This window comes from Syngnathoides biaculeatus, chromosome 22 (genome assembly GCF_019802595.1).
Source record: "Syngnathoides biaculeatus isolate LvHL_M chromosome 22, ASM1980259v1, whole genome shotgun sequence".
In the NCBI taxonomy this organism is placed as follows: domain Eukaryota; kingdom Metazoa; phylum Chordata; class Actinopteri; order Syngnathiformes; family Syngnathidae; genus Syngnathoides; species Syngnathoides biaculeatus.
Window position 1 is genome coordinate 9,366,040 of NC_084661.1, and position 27,221 is coordinate 9,393,260.

Below are 27,221 nucleotides of genomic sequence, written 5' to 3' on the forward strand. Positions count from 1 at the left end.
TGAAGGCAATTTCTGCAAATCTAACACTTTTCTCTCAGCAAGGGGGGGATCTGTTAATCTCTTCAAGGTGGGACCTTCATTATATGAAAAAAAACAAAAACTAGGTGATGTGGCCATAAATTTAGGTTTCAATTTATTTTCCTCCACGAAAATCCAATTTCCAATTTCAGTTGATTTTTACCCCTTTGCTTATGAAAAAAAAAAATATTGAATGTATGTTTTCCTCTGTACTGATTCTCTTTTGGGATTTATTTTCATTCTCCTGACACAAAGTTCCCCTGCATTACTTTACATATTACACAAGTTTAATGTGGAAAAAAAGTATTTACCCAACCATTCCTTTTCTGAGTCGCTTATCCTCAAGAGGGTTGTGGGGAAAAAAGTATTTACTCTTGAAAAAGAAAAAAAAAGCCTGCTCTAGCTGCCAAAAGTCTCCTAACCTAATGCTAACATATAATGCAAAAACCCATAGATGGGATAGTTGAGATTAGTATAGACATTGCAATAATTATAAACCTTCAAACAACTCCGACTTAACCACACACTGAGCAACAACAGCAAAAAAAAAGAGCATTCAATATTCACGGATTTATTTTTAAATACCGTACGAATTTCTTCCAGTAGACCTCAGTGCTGCCTGCCAATTTGCAGCACAACATGGAACTATACTCGAGGCGCGCAATTAAAAGTTCCGACTTGCGTCCATATCTTACAAAAACATTTATATCAAATGATCGAATAAAAATATGGGAGGAAGTGCAATGTAGTAGGGAAACCTGAATTTGGTCAGTGGTGTCACCCAAACGTAATCCTGTTGATGGAGGATCAACGACCCGCCGCTCGGCTCGTCTGTCACCAGTGTAGACACGTTGCGCTGCAGTGGTGATTACCACCATGACACCGGGGGCAGGATTAAGGCAGATTACATGCGCCAACACACACTCATGGACACACGTACACATTTGCAATACAGGTTGTGCAAAAATTTTCTTACTGCTACTTAAGTAGATTTTTCAGGTAGCATTACTTTATGGGAGTATAACGTTTTCTGACAACTTTTTTTGTTTTACGCTTGACATTTGAAAACAATTTCGATCTGTACTTTCACTCAAATAGAGGAGTGGAAGCTGTACTTTTACTTTCTTTTTTTTTTTACACACGTCTTTACACACGTCTTCTCAAGTACAGAGTGTGAGTATTTTTACCACCTCAGATTAATTCATGATACTTCCATCCAAAAGCCATGGTACTATCTACACAGGAATTAAAAAGCCAACATGGCCGCCTCCAGGGGAAACCCTGCACCTTCTCCCTGGCCCCCGCTCTTCCCCGTCCTGCTCATTGCCTCCCTGGGAACCCTGCACGCCCGGCCCCTCCTCCTGCACTCGTCCATCAACGTGGCGGTGGTGTTCAGCGGCTCCAGCTACCAAAGCGAGGTCCGAGGCCGGCTGAGCGGCGAGAACTTTGTCGACCTGCCTGTGGTGGTGAGCCCCGTGACGGTGCTGGTCAACGACACCAACCCGCGCGACCTGCTCACCCGCCTCTGCGACACCATGGCGACGGAGAGGCTGCACGGTGTGGTGTTTGAGGACGACGTCGGCTCGGAGCCCAGCACACAGGTGAGACTTGACTAATTTGATCATGTGACGTTGAGTTGCATGTTTTGAGGCAAACCCATTCGCCATTATGTAGAAACTCAGATAGTTCAGAGCTTAATTTTAAAAACTCAAATCAATAAGGGAAGTGTTGAGAGAATTATTGGTGGTTGTGTTGCAAAAAGAGTCACCAAACTGGTACTGGTGCACTGTAACGTTTATTTGTCATCAATCAGACGATGACAATCATTTTTATATAGCGCTGTGGAGGACAGTGACATTGAGGGTATTGATCATAGGCTGAGATTCATTGACACAATTTAGAATGACAATTTTTTTTGGGGGGGTGCACTTGAGGTGGCTGAGGTGGCGCAAATCCTGGACTTCCTGTCAACACAGACGGCTTTGCCCATCGTGGGCGTCAGCGGCGGCTCAGCGGTGGTCATCCCATACAAGGTAGGATCGCACTCTTTCTAAAGTAAAGTGCCGTTTAGTTTAGTTTTTTTTTTTTTTAGCAAACTGGTCATGTGAAATGAATTTCAGTCAGTTTATATTTTTTATATAATCATCATCTCTTCCATCCTTAATCTAAAATGTCAAAGCTCCACAAAAAAACATTTGTTCTGATCAACAAACAAAAAATATTCCTTTGAAACTGATCATAAAGGAATGAAGTCCATTAAGTTGACATTTAGATTTGGACTTTTGATGTTTTCCAATCATTTTTCAATTATTTTTCAATACTTTTTCCCCCATTCGAAGCATGCGCCCAATGTACGTTTATCCTGGGTTTCAAAGTATAGTTTCAATTAATCTTTCACACCATGGTAAGCTTTTTTATGGTTCAAGCCATGGATGGGCTTTTAAAGTCGGGTTTCAAGATCAGTTTAGGTTTTTCAAATCAGGATTTTGTAGCCTGGTTTAGGAATTAAAATAAGATATACAAACTTGGTTCAGGGTTTCAAGTGAGCTTTTTTTCTGGTTTTTGCAAGGGTGCCTCATGACTGTAATGAGAAGCGTGAGAGGCTATTGGTGTATATACAAAATGACACTTGCGTGCGTTTTATCTCCAAGTCAACGAATGGTTAAAATCTCTCAAATATCATCTAACGAGATCCAGCAATTTGGCCTTGAAGCTGTGCGGTGGTTTTAAGGCACCTCTTCAGTCAGAGCCTCGCGTGCCAACAGTTTGTGGGCAGCCTTTGACCTCATTCAGATGATCTAATGTGCGGATGCTTGAAGAAGAAGAATGAGGAGAAGAACAAGGCACTGGGAGGGGAAAAACAACGATGAAGGCGCTATCGTCAGTCATCTGCGGGCATGTGATCATTTAAAGGTGGATGAAGGCGAGAGACCTGACATGACGTTCAAGTCTTCTATTGTTCTTGCTCTGCTTTTAGGGGGAAGCGACTCTTCATCTCCTCACACGTCTTCCTTTCATTGTGTAAGCGCCATCATCAACACCTTGTATTTTTAGCATGCGCTCCCACATGTAGACACACAAAAACACTCTGACGCACATTAATAGCATACAGTGGTAGAATTAGTCTATAATTGAGTCCCTTGCCCAACAGCACTTGGAATCATTGTCAATGTTCTTTTTTCAAGACACTGATAAGGGTTTAAAACTATTTCGAATTAGGGTTTCAGTCCTGGTTTAGGATATCCAACTTGGAGTTTCAAGGAATGGTTTCAAGCTGAGGTTCCTCCTTTCAAATAAAGGCTAACACTTAACCTAAAACCAAAGTTCCACAGTAGGTTTCCAAGGCTTGGTTAGGATTTGAAAACTGGTGTTGGGGTTTTGTGTTTCAAGGTAGGTTTTCAATCTGTGCTAAGCACAGAAAATTGTCTTTGGATCTTAGGAATCGATATGATACATCAAAGGAGTGGATAAATCGTTACACCTCCATTAGGTGGTCAGTTGCACTTTGTTCCCATGCGTTGAAATGAAAAGTTTTTTTGTTCATTGCGAAATCAGGATTATGACAGATTGGGAAATGGGGAAAACATAATTGGTTCTTGCCGGGATTCTGTTGCCGGCAGGCAGATGTGATGGAAATGATGATCAGGATTTTGAAACAGTTATGGCATTTGAGGCTTGTGCTGATGAACTGGAGGTCTAAAAGCTAGGCGCTATTACAGTCAATCTGTCCTCGTTCTAATCAGGTTGATGCTCTTTATTAGGGTGCTATACTTTAATGTTGGTCATGACAGTGGTACTTGGAGAACTAGATACTGTTGGGGTTACTTGGTGTAAGAAGTTTAAAAACCACTGTCCTATACACCTCTAATGCATGACATTTACATGGATTTTAATATTCTATACAACTCTTAACACATGATATCTACAGTACATGGTATTTAATGGGGTAGCTCCGTACCTTAGAGCTTTTCCCTCGTTGCCCACGTGTAAATGCCTCGTGTGTGGAATTCAATTAAATGCGCGTCTGCTCGCCCCTTTTTTTTTCCGTCTGAGCTGCAGGACCCTATTAAAAGCCTTAATGAGACCCTTCAGGAGGCTTCGGCTACCCCGCAGCTCTTATCCGTCACCCGCAAAACTCCCAAAACACAACTTCTTTTTTTCAGCACTTATCCATTTAGCAGAATGGCTTTGTAACATTCGTTCAGCATTCAAATTTCTTTTTAGCAATAAACTGAAAAAGAGTCTATCAGATGCTGTCTGACACAATACTGCAGGTGGAAGGGGTGATTCTCCCCACTTCAATGGCGCTTGATTATCAATATGTGCAATGACGTACATCTTTGATGGGGAAAAGAAGCGGCAGCCGCGCCCCGGCCCTCCATCCGCTACTCAACCCCCCCACCGGGTCGCCAAACAACAGAGACAGAAGGCGGGAGAGGAAGTCTAATGAGTCCGGGTTAAGGCCTTGGTGTGTGTGTTTGGACTCCATCCAGATGTCGATGCGTCATTCGAATTACGAATCTTTGAATACTCACCAGACAGTTCATTAGGTATGCTTGGACAATGTAATCTGATCTATTACGAGAGCTGCATAAAAAACTATTTTAAGGCCAAATTGCCTTTTTGACGTAATGAAAGTTTTCGATTATAGCGCACCGTTTTTTTTTTTGTTGTTTTTTTTTTGCTTTTAATAAAGCCCTATATTCAGGTGCATATTCAATGCAGCCCTATGGGGGCACAAACCAGTGCAATCTGTAGGCCGGTCCCAAGCCCGGATAAATGCAGAGGGTTGCGTCAGGAAGGGCATCCGGCGTAAAAAGTGTGCCAAACAAATATGAGCGTTCATCTAAAGAATCCCATACCGGATCGGTCGTGGCCCGGGTTAACAACGCCCGCCCCCGGCACTGCTAACCTGTAGGGCGTCGGTGGAAATTCAGCTACTGTGGGTCGAAGACAAAGAAGAGGAGGAAACCGGATCCAGCGTCAGAAGAAAAAGAGGAATGCACAGAGCCTACAACTGAGTGTAGGGACTTTGAATGTTGGGACTATGACAGGAAAAGCACAGGAGTTGGTTGACATGATGATTAGGAGAAAGGTTGATATTCTGTGCATCCAAGAGAGCAGGTGGAAAGGTAGTAAGGCTAGAAGTTTGGGAGCAGGGTTTAAATTATTCTACCACGGAGTAGATGGGAAGAGAAATGGAGTAGGGGTTATTTTAAAGGAAGAGCTGGCTAAGAATGTCTTGGAGGTGAAAAGAGTATCAGATCGAGTGATGAGACTAAAATTTGAAATTGAGGGTGTTATGTATAATGTGGTTAGCGGCTATGCACCACAGGTAGGATGTGACCTAGAGTTGAAAGAGAAATTCTGGAAGGAACTAGATGAAGTAGTTCTGAGCATCCCAGACAGCGAGAGAGTTGTGATTGGTGCAGATTGTAATGGACATATTGGTAAAGGAAACAGGGGCGATGAAGAAGTGATGGGTAAGTACGGCATCCAGGAAAGGAACTTTGAAGGGCAGATGGTGGTGGACTTTGCAAAAAGGATGGAGATGGCTGTAGTGAACACTTATTTCCAGAAGAGGGAGGAACATATAGTGACCTACAAGAGCGGAGGTAGAACCACGCAGGTAGATTATATTTTGTGCAGACGATGTAATCTGAAGGAGGTTACTGACTGTAAAGTAGTGGTAGGGGAGAGTGTAGCTCGACAGCATAGGATGGTAGTATGTAGGATGATTCTGGTGGTGGGTAGGAAGATTAAGAAGACAAAGGTAAAGCAGAGAACCATGTGGTGGAAGCTGAGAAAGGAAGAATGTTGTGCGGCCTTCCGGAAAGAGGTGAGACAGGCTCTCGATGGACAACCGAAGCTCCCGGAAGACTGGACGACGACAGCCAAGGTGATCAGAGAGACAGGCAGGAGAGTACTTGGTGTGTCATCTGGTAGGAAAGGGGAGAAGGAGACTTGGTGGTGGAACCCCAAAATACAGGGAGTCATACAAGGAAAGAGATTAGCGAAGAAGAAGTGGGATACTGAGAGGACTGAGGAGAGGCGAAAGGAGTACATCGAGATGCGACGTAGGGCAAAGGTAGAGGTAGCAAAGGCTAAACAAGAGGCATATGAAGACATGTACACCAGGTTGGACACGAAAGAAGGAGAAAAGGATCTCTACAGGTTGGCCAGACAGAGGGATAGAGATGGGAAGGATGTGCAGCAGGTAAGGGTGATTAAGGATAGAGATGGAAATGTGTTGACTGGTGCCGGTAGTGTACTAAATAGATGGAAAGAATACTTTGAGAAGTTGATGAATGAAGAAAATGAGAGAGAAGGAAGAGTTGAAGAGGCAAGTGTGAAGGACCAGGAAGTGGCAATGATTACCAAGGGGGAAGTCAGAAAGGCACTACAAAGTATGAAAAATCGAAAGGCAGTTGGTCCTGATGACATACCGGTAGAGGTATGGAAGCAATTTGGAGAGATGGCTGTGGAGTTTTTGACCAACTTATTCAACAGAATACTAGCGGGCGAAAAGATGCCTGAAGAATGGAGGAAAAGTGTTCTAGTTCCCATTTTTAAGAACAAAGGGGATGTTCAGAGCTGTGGGAACTATAGAGGAATAAAGTTGATGAGCCACACAATGAAGTTATGGGAAAGAGTAGTGGAGGCTAGACTCAGGACAGAAGTAAGTATCTGCGAGCAACAGTATGGTTTCATGCCTAGAAAGAGTACCACAGATGCATTATTTGCCTTGAGGATGCTCGTGGAAAAGTACAGAGAAGGTCAGAAGGAGCTACATTGTGTCTTTGTGGATCTAGAGAAAGCCTATGACAGAGTACCAAGAGAGGAACTGTGGTACTGCATGCGTAAGTCTGGTGTGGCAGAGAAGTATGTTAAAATAGTACAGGACATGTATGATGGTAGCAGAACAATGGTGAGGTGTGCCTTAGGTGTGACAGAGGAATTTAAGGTGGAGGTGGGACTGCATCAGGGATCAGCTCTGAGCCCCTTCCTGTTTGCAGTGGTAATGGATAGGCTGACAGATGAGGTTAGACTGGAATCCCCTTGGACCATGATGTTCGCAGATGATATTGTCATATGCAGTGAAAGCAGGGAGCATGCAGAGGAACAATTGGAAAGATGGAGACATGCACTGGAAAGGAGAGGAATGAAGATTAGCCGAAGTAAAACAGAATATATGTGCGTGAATGAGAAAAGTAGAGGGGGAAGAGTGAGGCTACAGGGAGAAGAGATAGCGAGGGTGGACGACTTCAAATACTTGGGGTCAACAATACAGAGCAATGGAGAGTGTGGTCAGGAAGTGAAGAAACGGGTCCAAGCAGGTTGGAACAGCTGGCGAAAGGTGTCTGGTGTGTTATGTGACAGAAGAGTGTCTGCTAGGATGAAGGGCAAAGTTTACAAAACAGTGGTGAGGCCGGCCATGATGTACGGATTAGAGACGGTGGCACTGAAGAAACAACAGGAAGCTGAACTGGAGGTGGCAGAAATGAAGATGTTGAGGTTCTCGCTCGGAGTGAACAGGTTGGATAGGATTAGAAACAAGCTCATGAGAGGCACAGCCAAAGTTAGAGGTTTTGGAGACAAGTTAGAGAGAGCAGACTTCGATGGTTTGGACATGTCCAGAGGCGAGAAGAGTGAGTATATTGGTAGAAGGCTGCTGAGGATGAAGCGGAAAGAGCAAAAGAGCGAGAGGAAGACCAAAGAGAAGGTTTATGGATGTGGTGAGGGAAGACATGAGGGCAGTTGGGGTAAGAGAGGAAAATGCAGGAGATAGGCTAAGATGGCAAAAGATGACACGCTGTGGCGACCCCTAACGGGACAAGCCGAAAGGAAAAGAAGAAGAAGAAGATTCAGGTGCATATTCATTATAAATGAGTACAAGCAAGTATATAAAACCATTTCATCTCACAGGCATTGTGATTGCAAGAAAAGCTTCCTATGATCAAATGGAATTCGTTCTGTTAACATTTCAATTTGGACTTTCAATTTTTACTCTGAAGCCAACAGCTGGCACTACGATATTTTGTCATTCAAAGCATGCAGCACATTTTGGCATCTTTATCCTGGCTGTCAAAGTTGGGTTTCAAGCCAGGTTTGTCTTTCAAATTAGTGTTTTGAGCTATAGTTTTGGTTTCAAAGGAGGCTTTCAAGACTGGGTTAGGCTGAGGGTTTCAAAACAGGGTTTTTAGCATAGGTTGTGGTTTCATCTCAGTGTTAGGGTTTGAAACAAGGCCTCGAGTTTCAAAGTAGGGTTTTAAGACACGGTTGGGGGTTTAAGAGAGTTATGGTTTCAATGCTGGTTTAGGGTCCTCTGCAGGGTTATAGTTCAAAAGTACAGTTCCAAGCCCGGGTTGGGCGTTTCAGTCCAGGGTCCAGATTTCAAATTAGTGTTTCGAGCCTGGGTAGCACAGTGGATCACCTGGTAAAGCGTTGGCCTCACAGTTCTGAGGACCCAATTTCAATCCCGGTCACAGCAGTGTGGAGTTTACATGTTCTTCCCGTGCCTGCGTGCGTTTTCTCTGGGCACTCCGGTTTCCTCCCACATCCCAAAAACATGCGACATTAATTGGACACTCTAAATTGCTCCTACATGTGATTGTGAGTGCGATTTCAGGATGTACCCCTCCTCCTGCCCATTGACAGCTGGGATACGGTCCAGCACCCCCGGCGACCCTTGTGAGGATAAGCGGCAAAGAAAATGGATGGATGAGTGGATGGATGGATGTTTCTAGCCTGTGTTATGGTTTTGAAGACTTTCAACCTTTGGTTGTGGTTTTAAGACTTAATGGTTCAGGGTTACAAACTAGGGTTTCAAAGTAGGGATTCGAGCCAGGTTAAGGCCATCAAATTAGGTTTTCAAGGCAACATTAAGGTTTTAAAGTAGGGTTACATTTCTGGTTTAGGCCTTCAAAAAAATTGCCCATTTGAAATTGAGGTTTAAAGCTGTTGTTAGGGTTTCCTTACTGTTTCAAAAGCTCTTCCATTATTAAAAATTGTGCAATTCACATGGACAAATTTGGACCATCACTCACTGAGTGAGTCACTGAGCGACACACAATTTGAAATTTGTCAGAACAAGAGTCTCAAAGTCTCGAGCTGTCATGCAGGAAGTCTTCTCTTCTGGATCAAGGCAATAATTTTTTGATCACTTTTTTCCAAATAATTCCTCATCCTTTAGCGAGTCACACACATTAGATGGATAGGCGCTGCTAAATTTGAAGAAATTTTAATTTTCATTGCCCTGGAATGTTTTTAAAAGCCAGCCTTGGAGGTCAGTTCCATCTCGTGACTGGAAATCTACCAGGATTATCTGTTATGAGTACATCAACACACAAAAAAAGTTTTTTTGTCTCCATTTCTAATGCAGGACTTCAGCATCCATTTCATCTCTTAGCAAACAAGTGGTGACAAGGTCACAAATTGTGCGCTAAATCCAGTCACATAAAACCTCCCCGCCTCTCTCAAATTATCGGGCCAACGAATTGAAGTCTGTTGGTGGGCTGGAATTAATTAATGAAGTTTCATTTCCAGTGAAAAAAAAATTAAAATGCTTTTAAGGCGGGAATACCACTGGGCTTTGGGGTTGGCCTCCTTTTCGGTGGAGGGCAGGAATGAGCGATCTGAAAGACAAACAGAGAAAGCAGGTCAAACTGTCCTGTTAAAAATAAATAAATAACTCAACCCTAAAAAAAGAAACGGGCGGTGTGATCCGGTGAGACCCATCGCATCTCTTCTGGTCCAAGAGTGGAGCAAACTGTTAATCTCGTGCTGGGGGCCTCAAATTGTGACAAACACTCAAAGACACAAGATACAGATTCTTGGACACATATTTCGATCATACACATAAAGCCGTCAGTCTGCTTTATTTCAAACTTAATCACTGCTTACAACCGCCATGTGATGTTTTGAATACAAAAAAAAAAAGCAAATTGGCTACGTCACATGCCAGTATCTTGAGTTAGTTGACCTGATTTGATGCTTACAGTGCTTCACGATATCTTTATTGCAACTACAACATGGACACGCATTATATATGATTTCACAAATCGGATCCAACATGTGAACTGCATCAAAAGCTCTACAACTAATGTGGAAACATCTGATTAACACCGTCCCAGAAAAATAGAGTAGATAAAAAAGAAAAATGTCAATAAAATCACACAATACTGTCACGAACCAACGTTGCACGGGCGAACCAAGATGCAGGACTCCAAGACCAGGACATGATGTTCAGCAGGTTTTATTATCAATGAAAGTTGTCTACAACAACACAGTCCAAGAAGGCAGGATCCAGAACACAAGAAACAATGTCCGATAACTATGAGTCAACTACAGAGCATAACCAAAAGTGTGACTGGACTATAATTCCGCAGTGGCGGAGAAACCCTGGATGCGGGAAAGCATCCTCAACGAACTTGCAAATGCCAGTGACAAAATTCCAACTTAAATACATTGTGTAATCACAGTGCCTCATGTGACAGCTGTGAACGGCGACAGGTGTCAGAGATGAAACCGCTCCGAGCGGTGGTCAGGCCACGCCCCTCTTGCCTGTGGTCCAGCCTTGCTCATTACACAATACTAAAAATGGGAAATAATTGTAATTTATGCGTACCCATTTTGTAAGAATATGAATCAAAATTGAACAGATTTTTTTTTCCCCTGGTCCCTTCCCCAACTCTCAAGAATTGTGGCGGAATGCAACTGAACAGTTTGAGATGTTGCAAATATTTTGCAGAAATGGCCATTTTTCACCCAGTCATTTTACTCTGATCAAAAATTAAAATCACAAGTAAATGACATTGCAACATTGCAGATGTAATGGCCAATCAAAAATACCGAGTTATATGACATGAGCTTTTACAACAAAAATCACATTTGCTGGGTATGACGCGAGAGCTGACTGGCCGCCTCCAAGTTGGAGTAGTACATTACTATGAATTCATTACATATACTATGTATTAATTGTTTTACAAAATATAAGAGCCACCTTAGTAGCCACAAATGAAACCAGAGTGACTGCTGAAGAAAAGAATTGAAATTAGAGTGTGGTTAGGGTAAGTATATGGTTCCATAGGGTTAGGGTACACTGGAAAAAAAAGACTTAATTTTCATTACCACAAAATACATTAAACTGATGTAATAATCCCATCTTTTCCTGATGATAATGATATAATTTGTTAGTTGAACAAATTTGAATCATGTGCAACTGGTGTACATAGATTTGAAACAAATACATTCAAGGGCCTTTTTTTTTGTGTATGTTTAGGATTAGGGTAGGAGTAGTTTTACTGTAAGGATATAGTTAAAAATAGATTGAGGTTAGAGTAATAATACAGTAGTGTAGGATTAGGGTAGGTTTGGGGTTATGGTAGCAAGGTTTTGGGCTAGGGTAGGGTTATGTTAGGATTGGGGTTGTGGTTAGGATGGGGCAGGGTATGGTGGGTGTATGGTTACGGTGGGTTAGCTGTTTGGAAAGTAGAAGGAGTAAAAAAAACCAAACAAACCAAAGTCGTACACCCTTATTTTATTCTAATGCACACTCTCCCACAGGACTGCTAATTATGTCTTTGTAATCACACCAAGGTGTTGGCGACGTGAAGGGGAGCACTTAGAGTGCAAGTGTAATCTTCTTATTCTATGGCTGTGTTGTGCAGTTTTGTATGCTTTTCCCGACTTTTTCTTGGTGAGCAATTGTGGCACATTGCTAGCTACCTCCTGCGTCACAACTGCTGACAAGTGTCGATCGGCAGGGTATTTCGGTGCGGCAGAAGCAGGGGCAAAGAGACGGATTGCTCACCGCCATTGCTTCTTTCATCGCTTACCTCTTCTTGTAAAGAATAGATCCCACTTGCATATTTTTCACATGGAGGTCTTCCTTCCGCTCCCTTCATCCACTTGTTTGAGTGTAGTTTTGTTTACTACTAGTTGTTTACCTATGTCGACACTTTTAATTTTTTATCCTCCATTTATCATGCCCCTTGGTTCAATATATTCTCTCTGATTTGGCCTATTTTTGTGGTGTTTCTTGGTCCAAAATTCAGCATTGATGCATCAGTTTTAGAATGCCGGCAACCTGGTTTTGGGTTTTGATAGATTATAGTTGGGATTAGGTAATTGGAGATTAATGAGTCTTCTGAAAGTGTCAGTATCAAGTACACAGTCTCTGTTAAGATTCCCCCCCCTGCTTTAGTGACACACAGACGTGCTTGTGTACTATTTTTAAGGCCCGCATCTACGTCGTGGCGGCTCCGCAGCCTCCCGGGGTGAAGCCCGAGCAACACCAGACTAAGATTAAATTGAATGACGGCGAGTCTGGCTGTGATACTCTTTCGCTATTCCTCAGGCTCACAGCTCTCAAGGGTGCGAGTGTGTTTGGAGGAGGGGTGGGGAGATGACAGCTTTTCGCCCTCGGAGACGAGCCCCGGAGAGTCAGCTCCCAAAAGGCACTTTGACAGTTTAACACTACACGTTCCCGCCCTCACTCCTTTTATCAGCGAATATGTATGACAAGACATCTTGTAGATGTAGAGCTTGTAGTGCTGCAATTAAAAGAAATCACTTCTTCTTGCAGCAAATCAGATTGTGAGTTATTTTCATTATTTATGTATTTATTTATTTATTTTGCATTAAGAACGGTCTTTCTTGCACCTGCTTACATCACAGGCACCTTCAGATCTACCAAATATTACAAATCATATCGGAATGCTTTGCCTCAACTGCCATATGTAATTTTCAAGTTTTACTTGATCATCTTGGTTCACGGGTTAACCGCACCATCGTGTTAGTTTGCGAGAAAAATCCATACCAAGGGAAGTCGGTTTACTTTGCAGACTGTCACCTGGGTGTCCTGTAAATGTGCCAGAACAGGCTGTTACATCCAATTTTATAATGTCGAAATGAAGCTGCATTTGGATTTTTGAGGATTTTAATGGACTACGCAGATTTCTGCACGGTCTCTTGCAGAGCCTGCATTTACCTGGGTGTCCTGGAAATGTCCCCAATGACACCCTGTTACATGTGCTTAAATATCATCGTCTTATTAGGAAGCATCATTTGGATTTTTGAGAGATTTGACAAGCTAGGTGGGCAGCCGAGTAGCCTTTTTGAGAAATGTCATCTCGATGCATCTGCCTTCAAGCACGTTGTTTAATTAGCTTTTTTAAACAGAAAAAGAAAACTATACATCCAGTTAGAAATGTATCACTGAACTCAAGCAACCACTCTGTTTCTCAGCTTTCATTATTTGATCATTTGTATGCCAAATCTTTTTAATAACACTCATCTTTCATTATTTATCAGTGAGATACTCCCGTGGATGACACAAGAATAACAAAATCAGTGCGTATCCCTGTTCAAAAGATTACGTCCCATCTTTATGTGTAGATATGCTAATGTATGCTAACACAAACACTCATGCACAGATGATATGCTAACGAATGCTAACACACATGCAACATCGTGACAGAAAGGCTGCAGCTAGTTCACAGAGACACTTAATGAGCACATATAAAATGCCAAACGTCATTGAGTGTGTTCACTTGATTTCCTACACTAAGCAATGTGCTTTAATTGGTAGGAAATAATGTATTAAATGAATTTGTAATGTTTTAAAAAAAATACAGTAAAAATAGCTTCTTTTTTGAAATATTTTGTAATTCATTTAAAATATAATATATATATATAATTTTTTAAAATAAAAACTGAAAAAAATGCCTTTATTTTAATCTATTAACGCAAAATGATGAAATTGTGGTGTAAGATGTTTGTATCATTAATGTAGCAGGTCAATTAAGATTTGTTGTTACTTTATTATGTCGTGTAATATTTTCTTTGTTACTGAACATTTTATTTTTCAATAAAAAAAGCAATTCCATGTAACTTGTAGACATTTGAGTTTTTATGAAAAATATATCAATTAAAAATCACTCTAAGAAAATCGTTGAACAATGTACTTTTTAGGGTGAAGCTTTATTTTATATAATGTACTATCAATATACAGCTTGTGAAAATGTTACTTTTTTCTTTAGCATTTATTTGTTTGTTTGTTTGTTTATTTGTTGTTTGTTTAAATTTGTGCATTTTGTAGTTTTCATCAAAATCTTTTGAGAAGACCAATTGTTGCTTATTTGGAGCCATCAAGGTCAAGGTTTCCTTCAAAAACTTGGACTTGACGACCTGGAAGCTTGAGAAATCTTTGGCTTTTAATACGTAGTATTTGAAGGTTTCAGAAAGGAATGAGGTAATCAATGGCTTGATTGTCTCGGCAGGCGGAGGGATCGTCATTCCTGCAGATGGGAGCGTCTCTGGAGCAGCAGGTCCTCTGCATGTTCAAGGTACGCGGCTCAAGGATCTTGTCAACCACCAAAAGAGGAATTAAAGGATTTGTCCCGCCAAATGGTCAAACTCTTTAATCGGATGATTTATTTGTGATTAATGACATATGCAGACATCCGGACAATTGGCGAGAGGATTCCGGATCTAAATTGTGATTAGAAATGAACACAGATTGCTTTGCGAGGCATCCCTAAGGAATAGACAGATCTGACCTTGATGCATTTCAGGGTTTAACGTCATCACTAACGGGATTAATTTCCATTGCATTATCGTCTCTCATTGTGTACTTGGGGATAAAAAAAAATGAAAAAAACTCTTAAGCAAAATTATGCTGTTTTTTGCCAACCACAAATACCAATTTGCTCCACATTAGCTCAGCATCAAGCACTGGTAAACAAATTACCCAAGTGTTCTTTTCATGGGTGTAACTTTCACATCTGTTTTTCATTTTCTCCTCAAAAGTGACTCATCCCAATGAAAGTATAAATAATTTTTCTTTGTTGCTAGGCTAAGCTAACTCAGATTTCGTCCCCAAATCTCAGGTTCGTTACAGAACCATATTTATTTATTTATTTATTGTGTGTATCAGTGGTGATTAAAGTTTAACAAAAAAAATGATAATGAATTAAAGACTCAAGAAATGTTTTGATGCTACTTATCACAGGTCAGTTTGGATGCATGTTTTGTTTTGAAGATTTTTTTTCTGTTTGAATGTAAACTTGTTCCTGTCAAAGTATGGTTGGTTGTCTGTCATGCTAAGCTAGGCTAACTTGCTGTCAGCTAAACATAACAAAGTCGTTAAAAACTTCAATAAAAATGGGGTCTAGTCATGCAATAAATGTTTTCATTTGGCCACCACGGAGTAAAAAAAAATGGTGATATTGACAATTGGAATTTAAAAAAAGATTACCAAAAAGCTAAAAGATGTTTCGGAGCTTAAAGTTTGGTTTTTGTGTTAGCAATGTGGTCCAAAAGCCAAGTCACATTCAATTTTGCTGAAGTCATGACATTTTCTTAATCCTAACATTGACTACTAGATCATGGAGGAGTACGACTGGGGCGAGTTTGCCATCATCACCAGCTTGCTACCGGGATACGACACCTTCGTGGACATTGTTCAGTCGTACACAGACACATCCTACTTCATGTGGGACCTCCAGGACGTCCTGACAATGGAGATGTCCGTTGGGGCCAACGACATGAGGACCAGGCGCATTCTGCAACAGGTATGATGACAAGAATGCAATCGTTATGTACTGTTTATAGCCGGACCGCAGGCATTGCCATTATCGACGTCTGAAGTCACGGTTCTTTGATACTTGTCGAGATGGAGACGATTGAGGACCAGGTTCCTTCGCAATAACTAAGCACAGCCTGCCCTTCTTCTCCATCCACCTCTCAGCAGTAATGCTAAGTACATTATCTTGTTTATTTCAATGTATTTCTTTTTTATACAAAGTATTTTGATGGAAATTCTAACTTTAATGGTGGAATCCGACTTAAGTCGAAATTCGACTTCAGTTGCTACTGTAGGAATGGATCTCAATCCTAGACCGAGGACTCGCTGTATAATATAACGTTTTGTCCGTGTCGCACAGCATTATGCAAAAAAAAAAATCACATAGGAGATGATATATGTATACAGTATAATTACATTAATGATAATTATCATTTGTATTACTGCATTTCATTCCTTCACTCAATGAAAATCCAGAAGAATTGAGCTCACTAAGCCATATTGCGAGAGAATCGGAATCGCTAAACTCTCGTCAACTCCCATGGCTAATCGGGAGTGATATAGAACACAGCCGTGGTGTACGTCCCAGTGTTCATTGCAGTAAAATATAAAATATTGACATGCCTCTGCAACTTCCGGCCAACTTCAAGCGTGCCTTACCCTCAGGTGGACTCCCAGGTGCTGCTGGTTTACTGCTCTTTCGAGGAGGCGCACTTCCTGTTCCGCCAGGCATTCGAGGTGGGCCTGGTGGGTCCGGGCTACATTTGGATGCTGCCCAGCTCGGCCGTGGGCAACCCCGAGGTGCCGCCACCTGCCAGCTTCCCCGTGGGCGTCATCGGCGTCATCACAGAGCAGTGGCGCAAGAGCTTGCGGCAGCGGGTGCGTGAGGGCGTCGCCATCGTAGCCAAGGGCGCCGAGAGCTTCAAGAAGCAGCGTGGCTTCATCCCCGAGGGACACGGCGACTGCACCAAGCCCGCCAAGCACTCCAGCAACAACACGCTCTTCAGGTACACGTTCCAATTTCCCATACGATACTCATGAGATATAAGTATAAAACTTTTTGGGTGATGTTAATTACTGCAAAATACTCAATTAAATTTTCTCCCTAGTGACATAAAAATGAGGGCCCCCGTCGGCGAACACATGTAATATTTTCAATGCATTCCTTAGTCTAAGAACTAGACAGCATCAGATAAAGAATAAATGCACATGGGCATTAATTCCTGTTTAAATATGTGGTTCTTAAGACAGTTTCACAGCTTGAGATGTGGTGTGGAACTGACGCAAAAAAAAAAAAAAAATCCAGGACCCCTGCTGTAAAACACATGAAGTCAGCCGTTTTGGTCTGAAAGGTCTTCATTATGGACAGTTTGGGGTGTTTTTTTTTTTTTTTGCCATTTCTTAACTGACAAATTCATCCTGTACGGTCCATCCATCAGTTCCCATCAAAATTGGAACCGACGGATGGATCGTGCCAAATTGTTAAGTATTTTAGTTTTCGTCAATGCATGTGGCCGTGGCGGAGATCTTTGATGACCAAACTTGACCAAACCAACTTTCTTTTTCCCAACTCATTAATCATCTTTGTTTGTGTATTTTATTTGAAACTTTGACTCAAGATTCATTGTGTACCTGTTACCCTATGGCCTAACATGCAAATTAACCTTGATTTCTTAGTCAGAAGCCAATCTTTCATTCCCGCATCATGTCATACGTACACCGTTTAACAAACAGCGGAAAAGGCCCCAGTCGAAACAACACTGCCGGCCTCCTATTATCCCCTAATGACTTATTCGGCGTTAGATTGAAGGCTCCTGGGGGAGCTGCAGGTTTAATTAGAAAGTGATGATTGCGAGCTTACAAATGAATATGCAAATTCCCTCATACGATGTGGTAAAAGTTTCTTGATTGGAAATAAGATCTCTCATTTTTTTTCCCCTCTCTCGCAACCTGACTTTTTGCAGGCACATGCTGAACGTTACGTGGGAAAGGAGAGACCTGTCGTTCAACAGCCGGGGGTTTCTCTCAAACCCTTCTATGGTTATCATCGCCCTAGATCGAGAGAGAATGTGGGATAAGGTATGTGTGAGACAGAAAAGTTTTCTTCTCATAAATCTTGTAACTTTCTGACAAGACATTATCTCTCCCGTTAGGTGGCTCCACTAATGTGCACTTTAACTGACTGCCAGAGAAAAAAAATATTATCCCATCACAACTTTTTTTAAACTTACCAATTTTTGTGAGTTAATTAAAATATTCAAAACATTTTGGGGGACAAAAAAAAAAGTTTGGAATTTTTAAGATATATGTCTAATACAGTGGACATTGGCAAACCAAACATGTGAAATAAACCTAGCTAGCAATTAGTAATCCCCCAAAGAAAATACCAAAAAGTGAACATGAGTTTAACATCATTCACCTACTGAAGACTCAGCATTAGGACCAACGGGGGGTTTGGTACCTTGCTCAAAGGCGCTTGGACATGTTTCACAGGGGCTCAGGATTGAACCTACAAGATGAGAAATGACCACTCCGCTACCTGAACTAGGCCACCCCCGAACATTAATGTTAGCTCCTCAAGTAGATTATATTAATATTGTTTTCCTTTTGTGGTATTGTTGCACACGCACATAAAATCACATCGTGTAACACGCAGTGCTGCGGAGGGTCAACTGAAAATCCCCGCAGTGTAAAATTTCATCTCAGCTGCACTTGAAATAGTTTATTTCCGCTTTGGAGGCAGCCTCATGTATCAACGTCACCAATTTCAACTTGCTGCTAAAGTGTGTATGAACATGTTTCGCACATGTGTGAGTTAAATCATTTCTTCCTTTTTGTTCACAATTTTATCATCGGCTTTGAGGGGTAGAAAAAATGGTGGTCCTTGTGTTCTGCCCGGTAAGCAGGACAGCTGCACACACATCTGCTTACTAGCAGGTTCAAATTTAGCTAGCTTGAGTCAGGTTACTCCTTCAATCATCAGAACCCAGTGTTGATTTTCCATATGGGGGAGCCTGATGGATGACACCATCCACCTCACAGTTCTGAGGACCAGGTTCTGTGAAAAATAACTTGAAACCCTTAAAATACATCCCTCCCCTCTCTCAGGTGGGCACTTACAGCCGCGGCATCCTGCAGGTGCGTTACCCCGTGTGGCCGCGCTACGGCAACTTCCTGGAGCACGTGACGGATGATCGCCACCTGACTGTGGCCACGCTGGAGGAGCACCCCTTCGTGATGGTGGAGAACGTGGACCCCGGCACAGGCACGTGCGTCCGCAACACCGTGCCGTGCAGGCGCCAGTCAAATCATTCGGAGAGGTGCGTACAGACGCGGACTCTACGTTCTATTCTGTAACCATGTCACCAGGAACGGAGATGGGATGATGTTTTGTTTGTTTGCGAGGTCAAGAGCGAGCCCCGGAGCTCACTTGTTTGTTTCGCTGATCAAAAAGCTTGCGAGTCGAATCTAAATTTGGCAATTTTATGCAAATGGCATGCGCGGAGTTCTCATTTGGACAACTGCTGCCTTTTTGGAGTCAGTATGCCAGACATTTTTATGTAACCATTCTATATACTGTAGGTAGCCATACTGGGTAAAAATGGATGAATGGGTGCTTGTCTTTGATATGAAGTAGACCATTAACCATCAAAATGCCAACTGTGTGGAACTGACTGACTTTTCCCTTTTTTTTTTTTAACTGAACTAAATGTAACTGTGGGGAGTTGTGTGGATGTTTGAGAGCTGAGCCGGGCATGAGGGAAGGTAAGGAGCTGATTTTCCAGATGACAAAAGATGAAAGAAATGCTGCAAAAAGATGTTAAAATACCAATCTACGTGGGCTTTTTAGTCCTGGTATTTTTGAATTTGGGCAATCAAAGCCTAATCCAATTGTAACAGTTTTTATTTTGCAGGAGAAATGGGGTATTGACTACAGGATTGGAACTGGTGGAACTGATATTTTATTTTTTGTTCCTTGCTGTGTGAAGCAATTGATTGAATGTGATCATGGCCTAAGTAAAAGAATTGATGAAAATATTCTTATTGGTATCCTGTTGCTAGGCAAAATATGTCGAGTTCAAAAACCTCTGCCCTCCAAATCAGAATTTGTTTGGATGATGGACAAATTTAGTATTCTGACCAGCTCCAGGATATGCACTATTTATTATGTATTACATTACATAGTAGATTTTACGTCCGTAATGATGCTTGTCTGTGCCTCTCTGTATAAAACTGAGGACCAGAAAGAAGAGTTTCATATTTTTAATGAGGTTGCTAATTTTGCTTCCATACATCATCAACACGGATTTGTCATGAGAGACGATTTCTCTAACCAATGGCACTGTTATTTTAGTACTGGGAGACTACTTAATTGATTAGAAACAATTTGTGAAATCAAGAAGTGCACAGTATATCCTCTTTTTGCCTGATTTAAAACAAACAAAAAAACAAAACAAACAAACAAAACCGAATGCTAATGCTGCTACATTTGCCATCACTACTGCGGTCTGTTAAGTAATGCGTCTGTGAAAATCTACACTTGTTTTGAGGCCTCCAATGGTTTGGTCATCACCGTCATCCACACGCCCTCCTTTTAACTGCTGCCCTGACATCCCATAATATACTTTTTGTGTTGCGGTGTGGCCATTTTGCAAGGATCACTAACTAGGCTTTTGCAATCCTCCCAGGACATTTACTCGACTCTGTGTGCTGCTTTTTCTGTGCGCGTGCATATGTGTGTGTTTGTGTGTGTGTGGTTAAGCATGTATAATGACGCCAGGTGGTCTAAACTACCCATCGCAATTTATTGATGCAACGTTTTTCAGAGCCGCTGCCAACCACTCACACAACCACATGAGGGCCAATTTACCACTTGATGATTGTCTTTTTTAATCCATTTGCATTTTTTTAAACATTTAATCAATCAGTCACTTGAACATTCGAGGTTGATGTGGATAGTTTGGATGGAGGAAATGCTTTAGAAACGGCTTTTAGGATGCATGTCAGCTTAATTTCCAACTGCCATTGTGATTTGAAATTGGCCAGGCATAAAACAAAAGATTAATTGCTGAAATTGATTAATTGCCAACTCCTCCCATGACTGTCATAACTAATGTTGTCAAGTCTATACTCCTGTTAAAAGTGGCTTTGACAGAACCTTTCACGGCAACAGTTTATAGCTTCAATGGTTTCAGGATGGACATTCTTGACTACTTAGGGTCACTTCACTATCCACAAAAAAAAAAAAAACCACACACACACAATCATCATTCACACTTTAGCTTACCAAAGATTACCAAATATTTTAAAGCAACCGTAAGGCAGTAAATTAAGGACAAAAGCATCACATAACTTGCTACCTTCAAACACCTGTCCAAGAAAAATATTTTATTCCACCTCATTTGTATCAGCAAGATTAAAATCAGCAATTGGTTTCCCACCAGTGAAGTTAGTTGAGATTTCATCTGAGAAATGAGAAAAAAGTTAATTTTGTTTTTTTTTGAAAATGGGATCCTGGAAAGTTGCCAACACCTTATTACTGATATTGATGAACCTAACTTTGAAAGTTGCCCACCCTCTTCCCAGTGAAAAATAGTCCAGTGAAATATTTGTTCTAACCCCGGAACGCACTGTTGCATTTTTCTGTCCACCTGCCTGTTTGATACTCTTCCCTACTGGTTCTTGATAGCTGTGATCCCACAGTTGGATTTGATTCCCCGGGTCATTACCCAGTCACACTGGAGGGAGTCTCAAATGACCTTCTCCATGTTGCTGAATCTGGGTTGTGTTCATTTTTTATTCTTCTTTACCTCAGCTCAGCTGTCAACCACAACATCCTTATCGGCCATCTGAAGTACAGTACTGTACAATCCTGGTGTCAGTAATGTGATCCTAGGATCTGTTAAATATTATCTGGGAAAGAAATCGTATCTTTCTAGTTACATGAAGTCTTCTCCTCCTTTGCTCCCCTCTTGTGGGGTTCCCCCAGGGGTCCGCTTTATTCCCCCTTTTAATATGGCATCTCCGTGCTTTCCTCTAAAGACATTTTTCGGAAACATGGACTTGACTTAAACTGTTTTGCAGACGCAACCCAACTCTCTGAAACTAGTTACTTCAGAATCAGAATCAGCTTTAATGGCCAAGTGTATAAAAACACACAAGGAATTTTTCTCTGCCCGTCGGTGCGGCCCTGGTATGACATTCAGAACAAGGAACAACATAGCAACAAGAGCAAAGAACAAGAGAGATTTCTTCTCGCAGTTAACGTTCCTATCCAAGAAGCGGATACTAATGTCTGAAAAGGTTATTCAACTAAATGACACTAAAACTGAATTGATCATAATTAACCCCTCACGTCCCTTCTCCAACCATTTAAACTACAGCATCTCTTTGCCCACATGGGTTCACTGTTGAAAAACTCTTGCGACGAGGCTCAAAATTGTTGGGTGTCATTTTTTTACTCTGACCCTCTCCTTGACTCCTAGTTGACCAAGGTCACCAACTCCAACCCTTCATCTGCCCATCAGACCTGGAAAACATCATCCATAGCTTCATTTAATCTTGATTAGACTACTGCTATGGACTGTAAACTGGTAGCTGCAAAAGAAACATACAGTAGAAAATGGACCCTGTTTAATAATAAAGAAAAATGACAAATAAGGTTTTCTTTTCCCCTCAGCATCATCGGCCACTCAGAGTCATACACCAAGCTCTGCTGCAAAGGTTTCTGCATTGACATCCTGAAGAAGCTCTCCCGCACCATCAAATTCTCCTACGATCTCTACCTGGTCACCAACGGCAAGCACGGCAAACTAGTGCGTGGCATTTGGAACGGAATGATCGGTGAGGTAAGCGGTCCTGTACAAGAAAGGCATCAAAGAAAGACAGGGGAAAGTTTTCCAATGACTCGTAAAGTTGAATCTTCCACGAACAATAACATTTGCCGCAGTATTCTCGAGTGTTGTTGCGCTTTCACCTTCAGGGGAAACAGTGGTTTGCATCTTTAAATTCGCTTCCAGTCACAAGTTACCGTCGAGAGTAGACTCAAACGCTGCCGTTCTGGGAGCTTTTGGCTTCTTTGAAGTGACAAAACAACTTTTTGACGTTGTCAAAGTGTTTATCGGACAGTTTTAACAACGGATGATCTACATTCTTAAGCATTTGTGCATAGTTACACTAAACAGTACATATAGAAATGAAAGTAAAATTATTGCAGTAATAAAGAGGCCCTTAGAGGTGCTTTTTAATTGCAAATCCTCAAAAGAAAAATCAACTTTGACAAAATCCTCTTCACCGTAGTCCACCAATTCATTCCAAAATGGCTCCCTCGAAGCAGAGTGGCCGACTTCCTCTTCAATTTAGAGATTGGATCTTTAAGACGTCCTGTTACAAGTTCTAGAAACTACTATTTCATGTGAAGTGGTGAAACTGATGAAACCCACAATGAAATGAGAAATGGAGCCGCGTCCCACTGTTTTCAAGGCATATCCTTAAAATGTCATAAAAATTTGATACCATGGTCCAACCACATTAGATGGCGTAAAGCTTTGCAATTTAGTATTGCCTATCTGTCATTTTTACCTGTTTCCAATTGGGGTTCATTGAGGCAAATTCCCATATAGGAGTTTCTCAAAATATGAAGTGTGGAATTTGCCCACTTTGGCTGCATCCGGCAAATTGGCTTTCTTCCTATTCTGTTTTGGCCATGGGTCCCTTTATACTTTTCATGATGGACATATCCTTCCAATTTCAGTAAAACTGACGTTTGCAGCGAGTGAACATATTCAATTCATAAAGACATTGACCAACAGATATTTATTAACATCATTCATCTTTTTCCAGCTACGCACATCTTTCTTAATGTGAGGCAAAGCGAATGAATACTTCCACCGTTTGAGAACGAACCACTCCATAATAAACTCCTAATGCACGCGCTATGTGGTGTTTTCCTCCTCGCTATTGGCATGGAAAGGCTCCCAAAAGACACCTGCCTTGTTGCAGTGTCGTCTCTTTGATGGACTCTAAAGTGGGTCAGTGGTGCGACGGCGTGACACACGCATATGGGCCGCATCAAACAGCTGCATGCGGAGAGCGAGGCGGAGGGAGCAGGTGTTCTTTCGAGAGAGGGGCTTTGCATGTGCACCTGTTCCTAATCTCTACGTGTGTGTAAAGTCTGTGATGACAAAATTATCCCTCGCTGCAAAATTGCCGCTTTCTCAAAAAACGCACGATCCGTATAGACCACATGTACATGCAGTAGACTGACTAATAAAGAGTAAGCGAGGTAACCAACATAACAGGTGCTCTGTGTACTGATCGATGTGCTGACCGACCCATGACGTTTAGATGCTGAACTTGTCTCTCCAGGTTGTGTACAGACGCGCCGACATGGCCATCGGCTCCCTCACCATCAACGAGGAGCGATCTGAGATCATCGATTTCTCCGTGCCGTTCGTGGAGACGGGAATCAGCGTCATGGTCGCCCGCAGCAACGGCACCGTCTCCCCGTCCGCCTTCCTCGGTGAGGACGTCGACGGCTCCTCCCGCTTTCTCCCGGGATGGCCTACTTTTTAAAACTGCCTCCCTCCGCTGCCTCCCAAGGAAAACTTTCTATTAAGCTTTCATCCCGCCGCTAGCTGGAGCCTACAACTAAATACTGTACCCCTATTTCTCGCTCCCAAACAACAAATTGCGGTTGAGATTCTTGCCTGCTGACACTTGTGTCCTCCCGCAGAGCCGTACAGTCCGGCCGTGTGGGTCATGATGTTCGTCATGTGCTTGACGGTGGTGGCCGTGACGGTGTTCGTGTTCGAGTACTTCAGTCCAGTCGGTTACAACCGCAGCCTGGTGAGCGCGAAAGGTGAGTTTTGGGGTAATCAAACAAACGCCCAAACAAAAATATAATGCAGCCAACCTCGGCCTGCATGCCCGAGCTCCTGTGTCGGCCTCCCGAACTGCGGCTAATCAATCCCAGCATGCACTTCTGACTGAGTGTGGCTGGTTCCACGGGTCTGAAAGGTCACGTTCTTGTTTTTTAATTAGCGTTCGTCAGCGTGCTAATCGAATGTAAGATGGATGACTTCTGGGTCTCCCACTCAGCCTGTGGCGCGATGGAAAGCATGAGACAACGTTTTCCGTTGGAAGTTGAAACCGAAAGATTGAAGACGTCGGATGTTTTGTCTTGCATGGAGTGTGTCCTCATCGGACAAAATTGTAATTGGAGCAAATTGGGAATCGGTCCATAACGGGAGTGCGTTGTATTTTGTCTTACTGTAATCTGAAAGAATCGTATCGCATCGTAATTGGGGTGACTTCTCTCACATGGTAATTGGAGCAAATCATATTATATTGTGATTGGAGAGTATCATTTCAGAATTGGAGCGTAACATATAATAATTGGAGTGAACCATATTGTATTTGGGGTAAAACGTATTACATCCTAATTGGACTAAATTGGGTCATGTCGCATCGTCAATTGAGTGAATTGTAGCGTTTCACATCGTAATTGGAATGTATTATATCGTGATCTGAGCATATTTTAGCATAATTTGAGTGAATCGTATTGTATCACTATCGGAGGGATTCATATTGTTATTGGAGTGAACCACATTGCGGAATATTTGGAGTGAATTTTATCATTGTCACATTGCAGTGTGAGTCCATCCAATCGTAGCGTCATAGCTATCAATATTATCACACTGTAATTGGAGTAAATTGTAACGTGTAATATTAAAATTGGAGTGGATCAAAATGCATTGAATTGTTTTGCATGGCGTTGTAAGTTTACGGATGAATTTTTGGCTTCGGTGGGGCTCTGCAGTTTTCCCTTTTCTTGATTCACTCTCCACGTCGTCCCTCGTGCCATGCAGCTCCGGGAGGCCCGACCTTCACCATCGGCAAATCGGTTTGGCTGCTGTGGGGCATCGTGTTCAACAACTCGGTGCCTATCGAAAACCCCAAGGGCACCACCAGCAAGATCATGGTGCTGATCTGGGCCTTCTTCGCTGTCATTTTCCTGGCGTCGTACACCGCCAACCTGGCCGCCTTCATGATCCAGGAGCAGTACATCGACACGGTGTCGGGACTCTCCGACAAGAAGGTGAGGAGAGCTTCTCGAAGCCCTATTCGAGGTCCGGGCGTCAGCGGGGGAGCCCGACGGCTTTCTTGTGCCAATCAATATTTCGCCTTGGATCAAAGTGGGGACTTTTGTAAGCAGTGTTTATCCGTCGATATTCCAGCCTGTGTGCGCGCATTTCTCATCTTGCTTCATGAAAAACACAACACGTTGGTAAATGTCACATGTAGTCAATAAGGAAACGCCTTTGTTTCTCATAAGCGCAGTTTTGATTACCACCACTGCGCTAGCCTTATACTGTACATCATAAAATCAATTAGTTATTTTGTCAGTCAGCTTGTTTATTATTTAGCCTTTTTTTGTTAGTTGATATGATTTCTTTAGTATTTTTCCTCATTTACTTGTTTGTCCGTCATTGAGTAAGTTGGTTGGTTGAAGCTTCATTGTTAACTTTGTGCATTGCTGTGTTCATAAATGTAGGTTATTTGGTCAGATAGTTTAGTACAGTACAGTACAGTATAGCAGTACACTTCAGGACATGTATGAGGGCAGCAGAACAGCGGTGAGATGTGCCGTAGGTGTGTCTGAAGAATTTAAGGTGGAGGTGGGACTGCGTCAGGGATCCGCGCTGAGCCCCTTCCTGTTTGCGGTAGTAATGGATAGGCTGACAGACGAGGTTAGACTGGAATCCCCTTGGACCATGATGTTCGCAGATGATATTGTGATCTGCAGTGAAAGCAGGAGCAGGCGGAGGAACAATTGGAAAGATGGAGGTACGCACTGGAAAAGAGAGGAATGAAGAAGGAAGTGAAGAAACTGTGAGAAAATGTGTAATAAAATAACAGTGAATTTTCGAAATTCCCACGATTACAATTTCAGTTATATTTGTAAAACAACCCCTAGACTTTTTATTTTTATCCCCCCACACCCACCCACCCCCTTATCCTCCTTCTCAAACTGACACTAGTAATTGAATCTTTTTGGCCATGTCCTCTTCGACCGCAGCCTCAAATATGACTCATTTTTCCAAATATGAACCTTGAAGTGCCACCATGTGGTCTGAGATTTTGAAAGGTTTCCATGGTTTTAAATCCACCTTTCAGAGGAAGCATCCAAGGGTTCTGTTTATACATTTATCCTAAGTTAAGAAATGTAATCAAAATGTAGTTTATACATGTTATCATTGGTTTATTTGCTCACTCACATTAGTTGATTCATTTGTGGCTTTGTTGGTACGTTTGTTGCTTAGTTACACAGCCAATTTTTCATTTTCTCAATTTATTAGTTCGTTCAGTAGTTATTTTGTCAAGTAGCTGTTTGTTCACTCATACATCAGTTGGTTTGTTGGTTTTTATTAGTTTAGTTAATTTTTAAATACTATCATTTGCTTGTTGGCTCGTTTGTGAGTTCATTTGTGTGCACGTTGATGGGTACATTTGTAGTCTTGTTCTCCCGGCAAGATAGGATTGTTTCGGGATTGTGCGCGCTCCATACAGCTTTTTGTGACCATGCAGTCCCTCGAGGCCTAAGCAACAAAGCGAC

At 42.1% G+C, this 27,221-nt stretch overlaps 1 protein-coding gene across 2 annotated transcripts in view; it reads left to right on the plus strand.

The window, feature by feature from the left end:
* Nucleotides 1–799: 799 nt before the first annotated feature.
* The window catches only part of LOC133495888 (glutamate receptor ionotropic, NMDA 2C-like), a 37,570-nt gene continuing 11,148 nt past the window's right edge, over nucleotides 800–27,221 (plus strand). The window contains exons 1-12 of one of the 2 annotated variants that reach the window (XM_061810932.1): nucleotides 800–882; nucleotides 1,262–1,619; nucleotides 1,953–2,051; nucleotides 14,301–14,366; nucleotides 15,405–15,593; nucleotides 16,271–16,611; nucleotides 17,569–17,683; nucleotides 18,713–18,924; nucleotides 22,284–22,452; nucleotides 23,972–24,125; nucleotides 24,339–24,464; nucleotides 25,474–25,703. In XM_061810932.1, the coding sequence (XP_061666916.1) occupies nucleotides 1,278–1,619; nucleotides 1,953–2,051; nucleotides 14,301–14,366; nucleotides 15,405–15,593; nucleotides 16,271–16,611; nucleotides 17,569–17,683; nucleotides 18,713–18,924; nucleotides 22,284–22,452; nucleotides 23,972–24,125; nucleotides 24,339–24,464; nucleotides 25,474–25,703 (2,043 nt within the window). In that variant the 5' untranslated portion in view covers nucleotides 800–882; nucleotides 1,262–1,277. Of the gene's footprint in view, nucleotides 883–1,062; nucleotides 1,192–1,261; nucleotides 1,620–1,952; nucleotides 2,052–14,300; nucleotides 14,367–15,404; nucleotides 15,594–16,270; nucleotides 16,612–17,568; nucleotides 17,684–18,712; nucleotides 18,925–22,283; nucleotides 22,453–23,971; nucleotides 24,126–24,338; nucleotides 24,465–25,473; nucleotides 25,704–27,221 lie in introns of those variants that run through there. The other variant, XM_061810931.1, reaches the window with a different exon arrangement.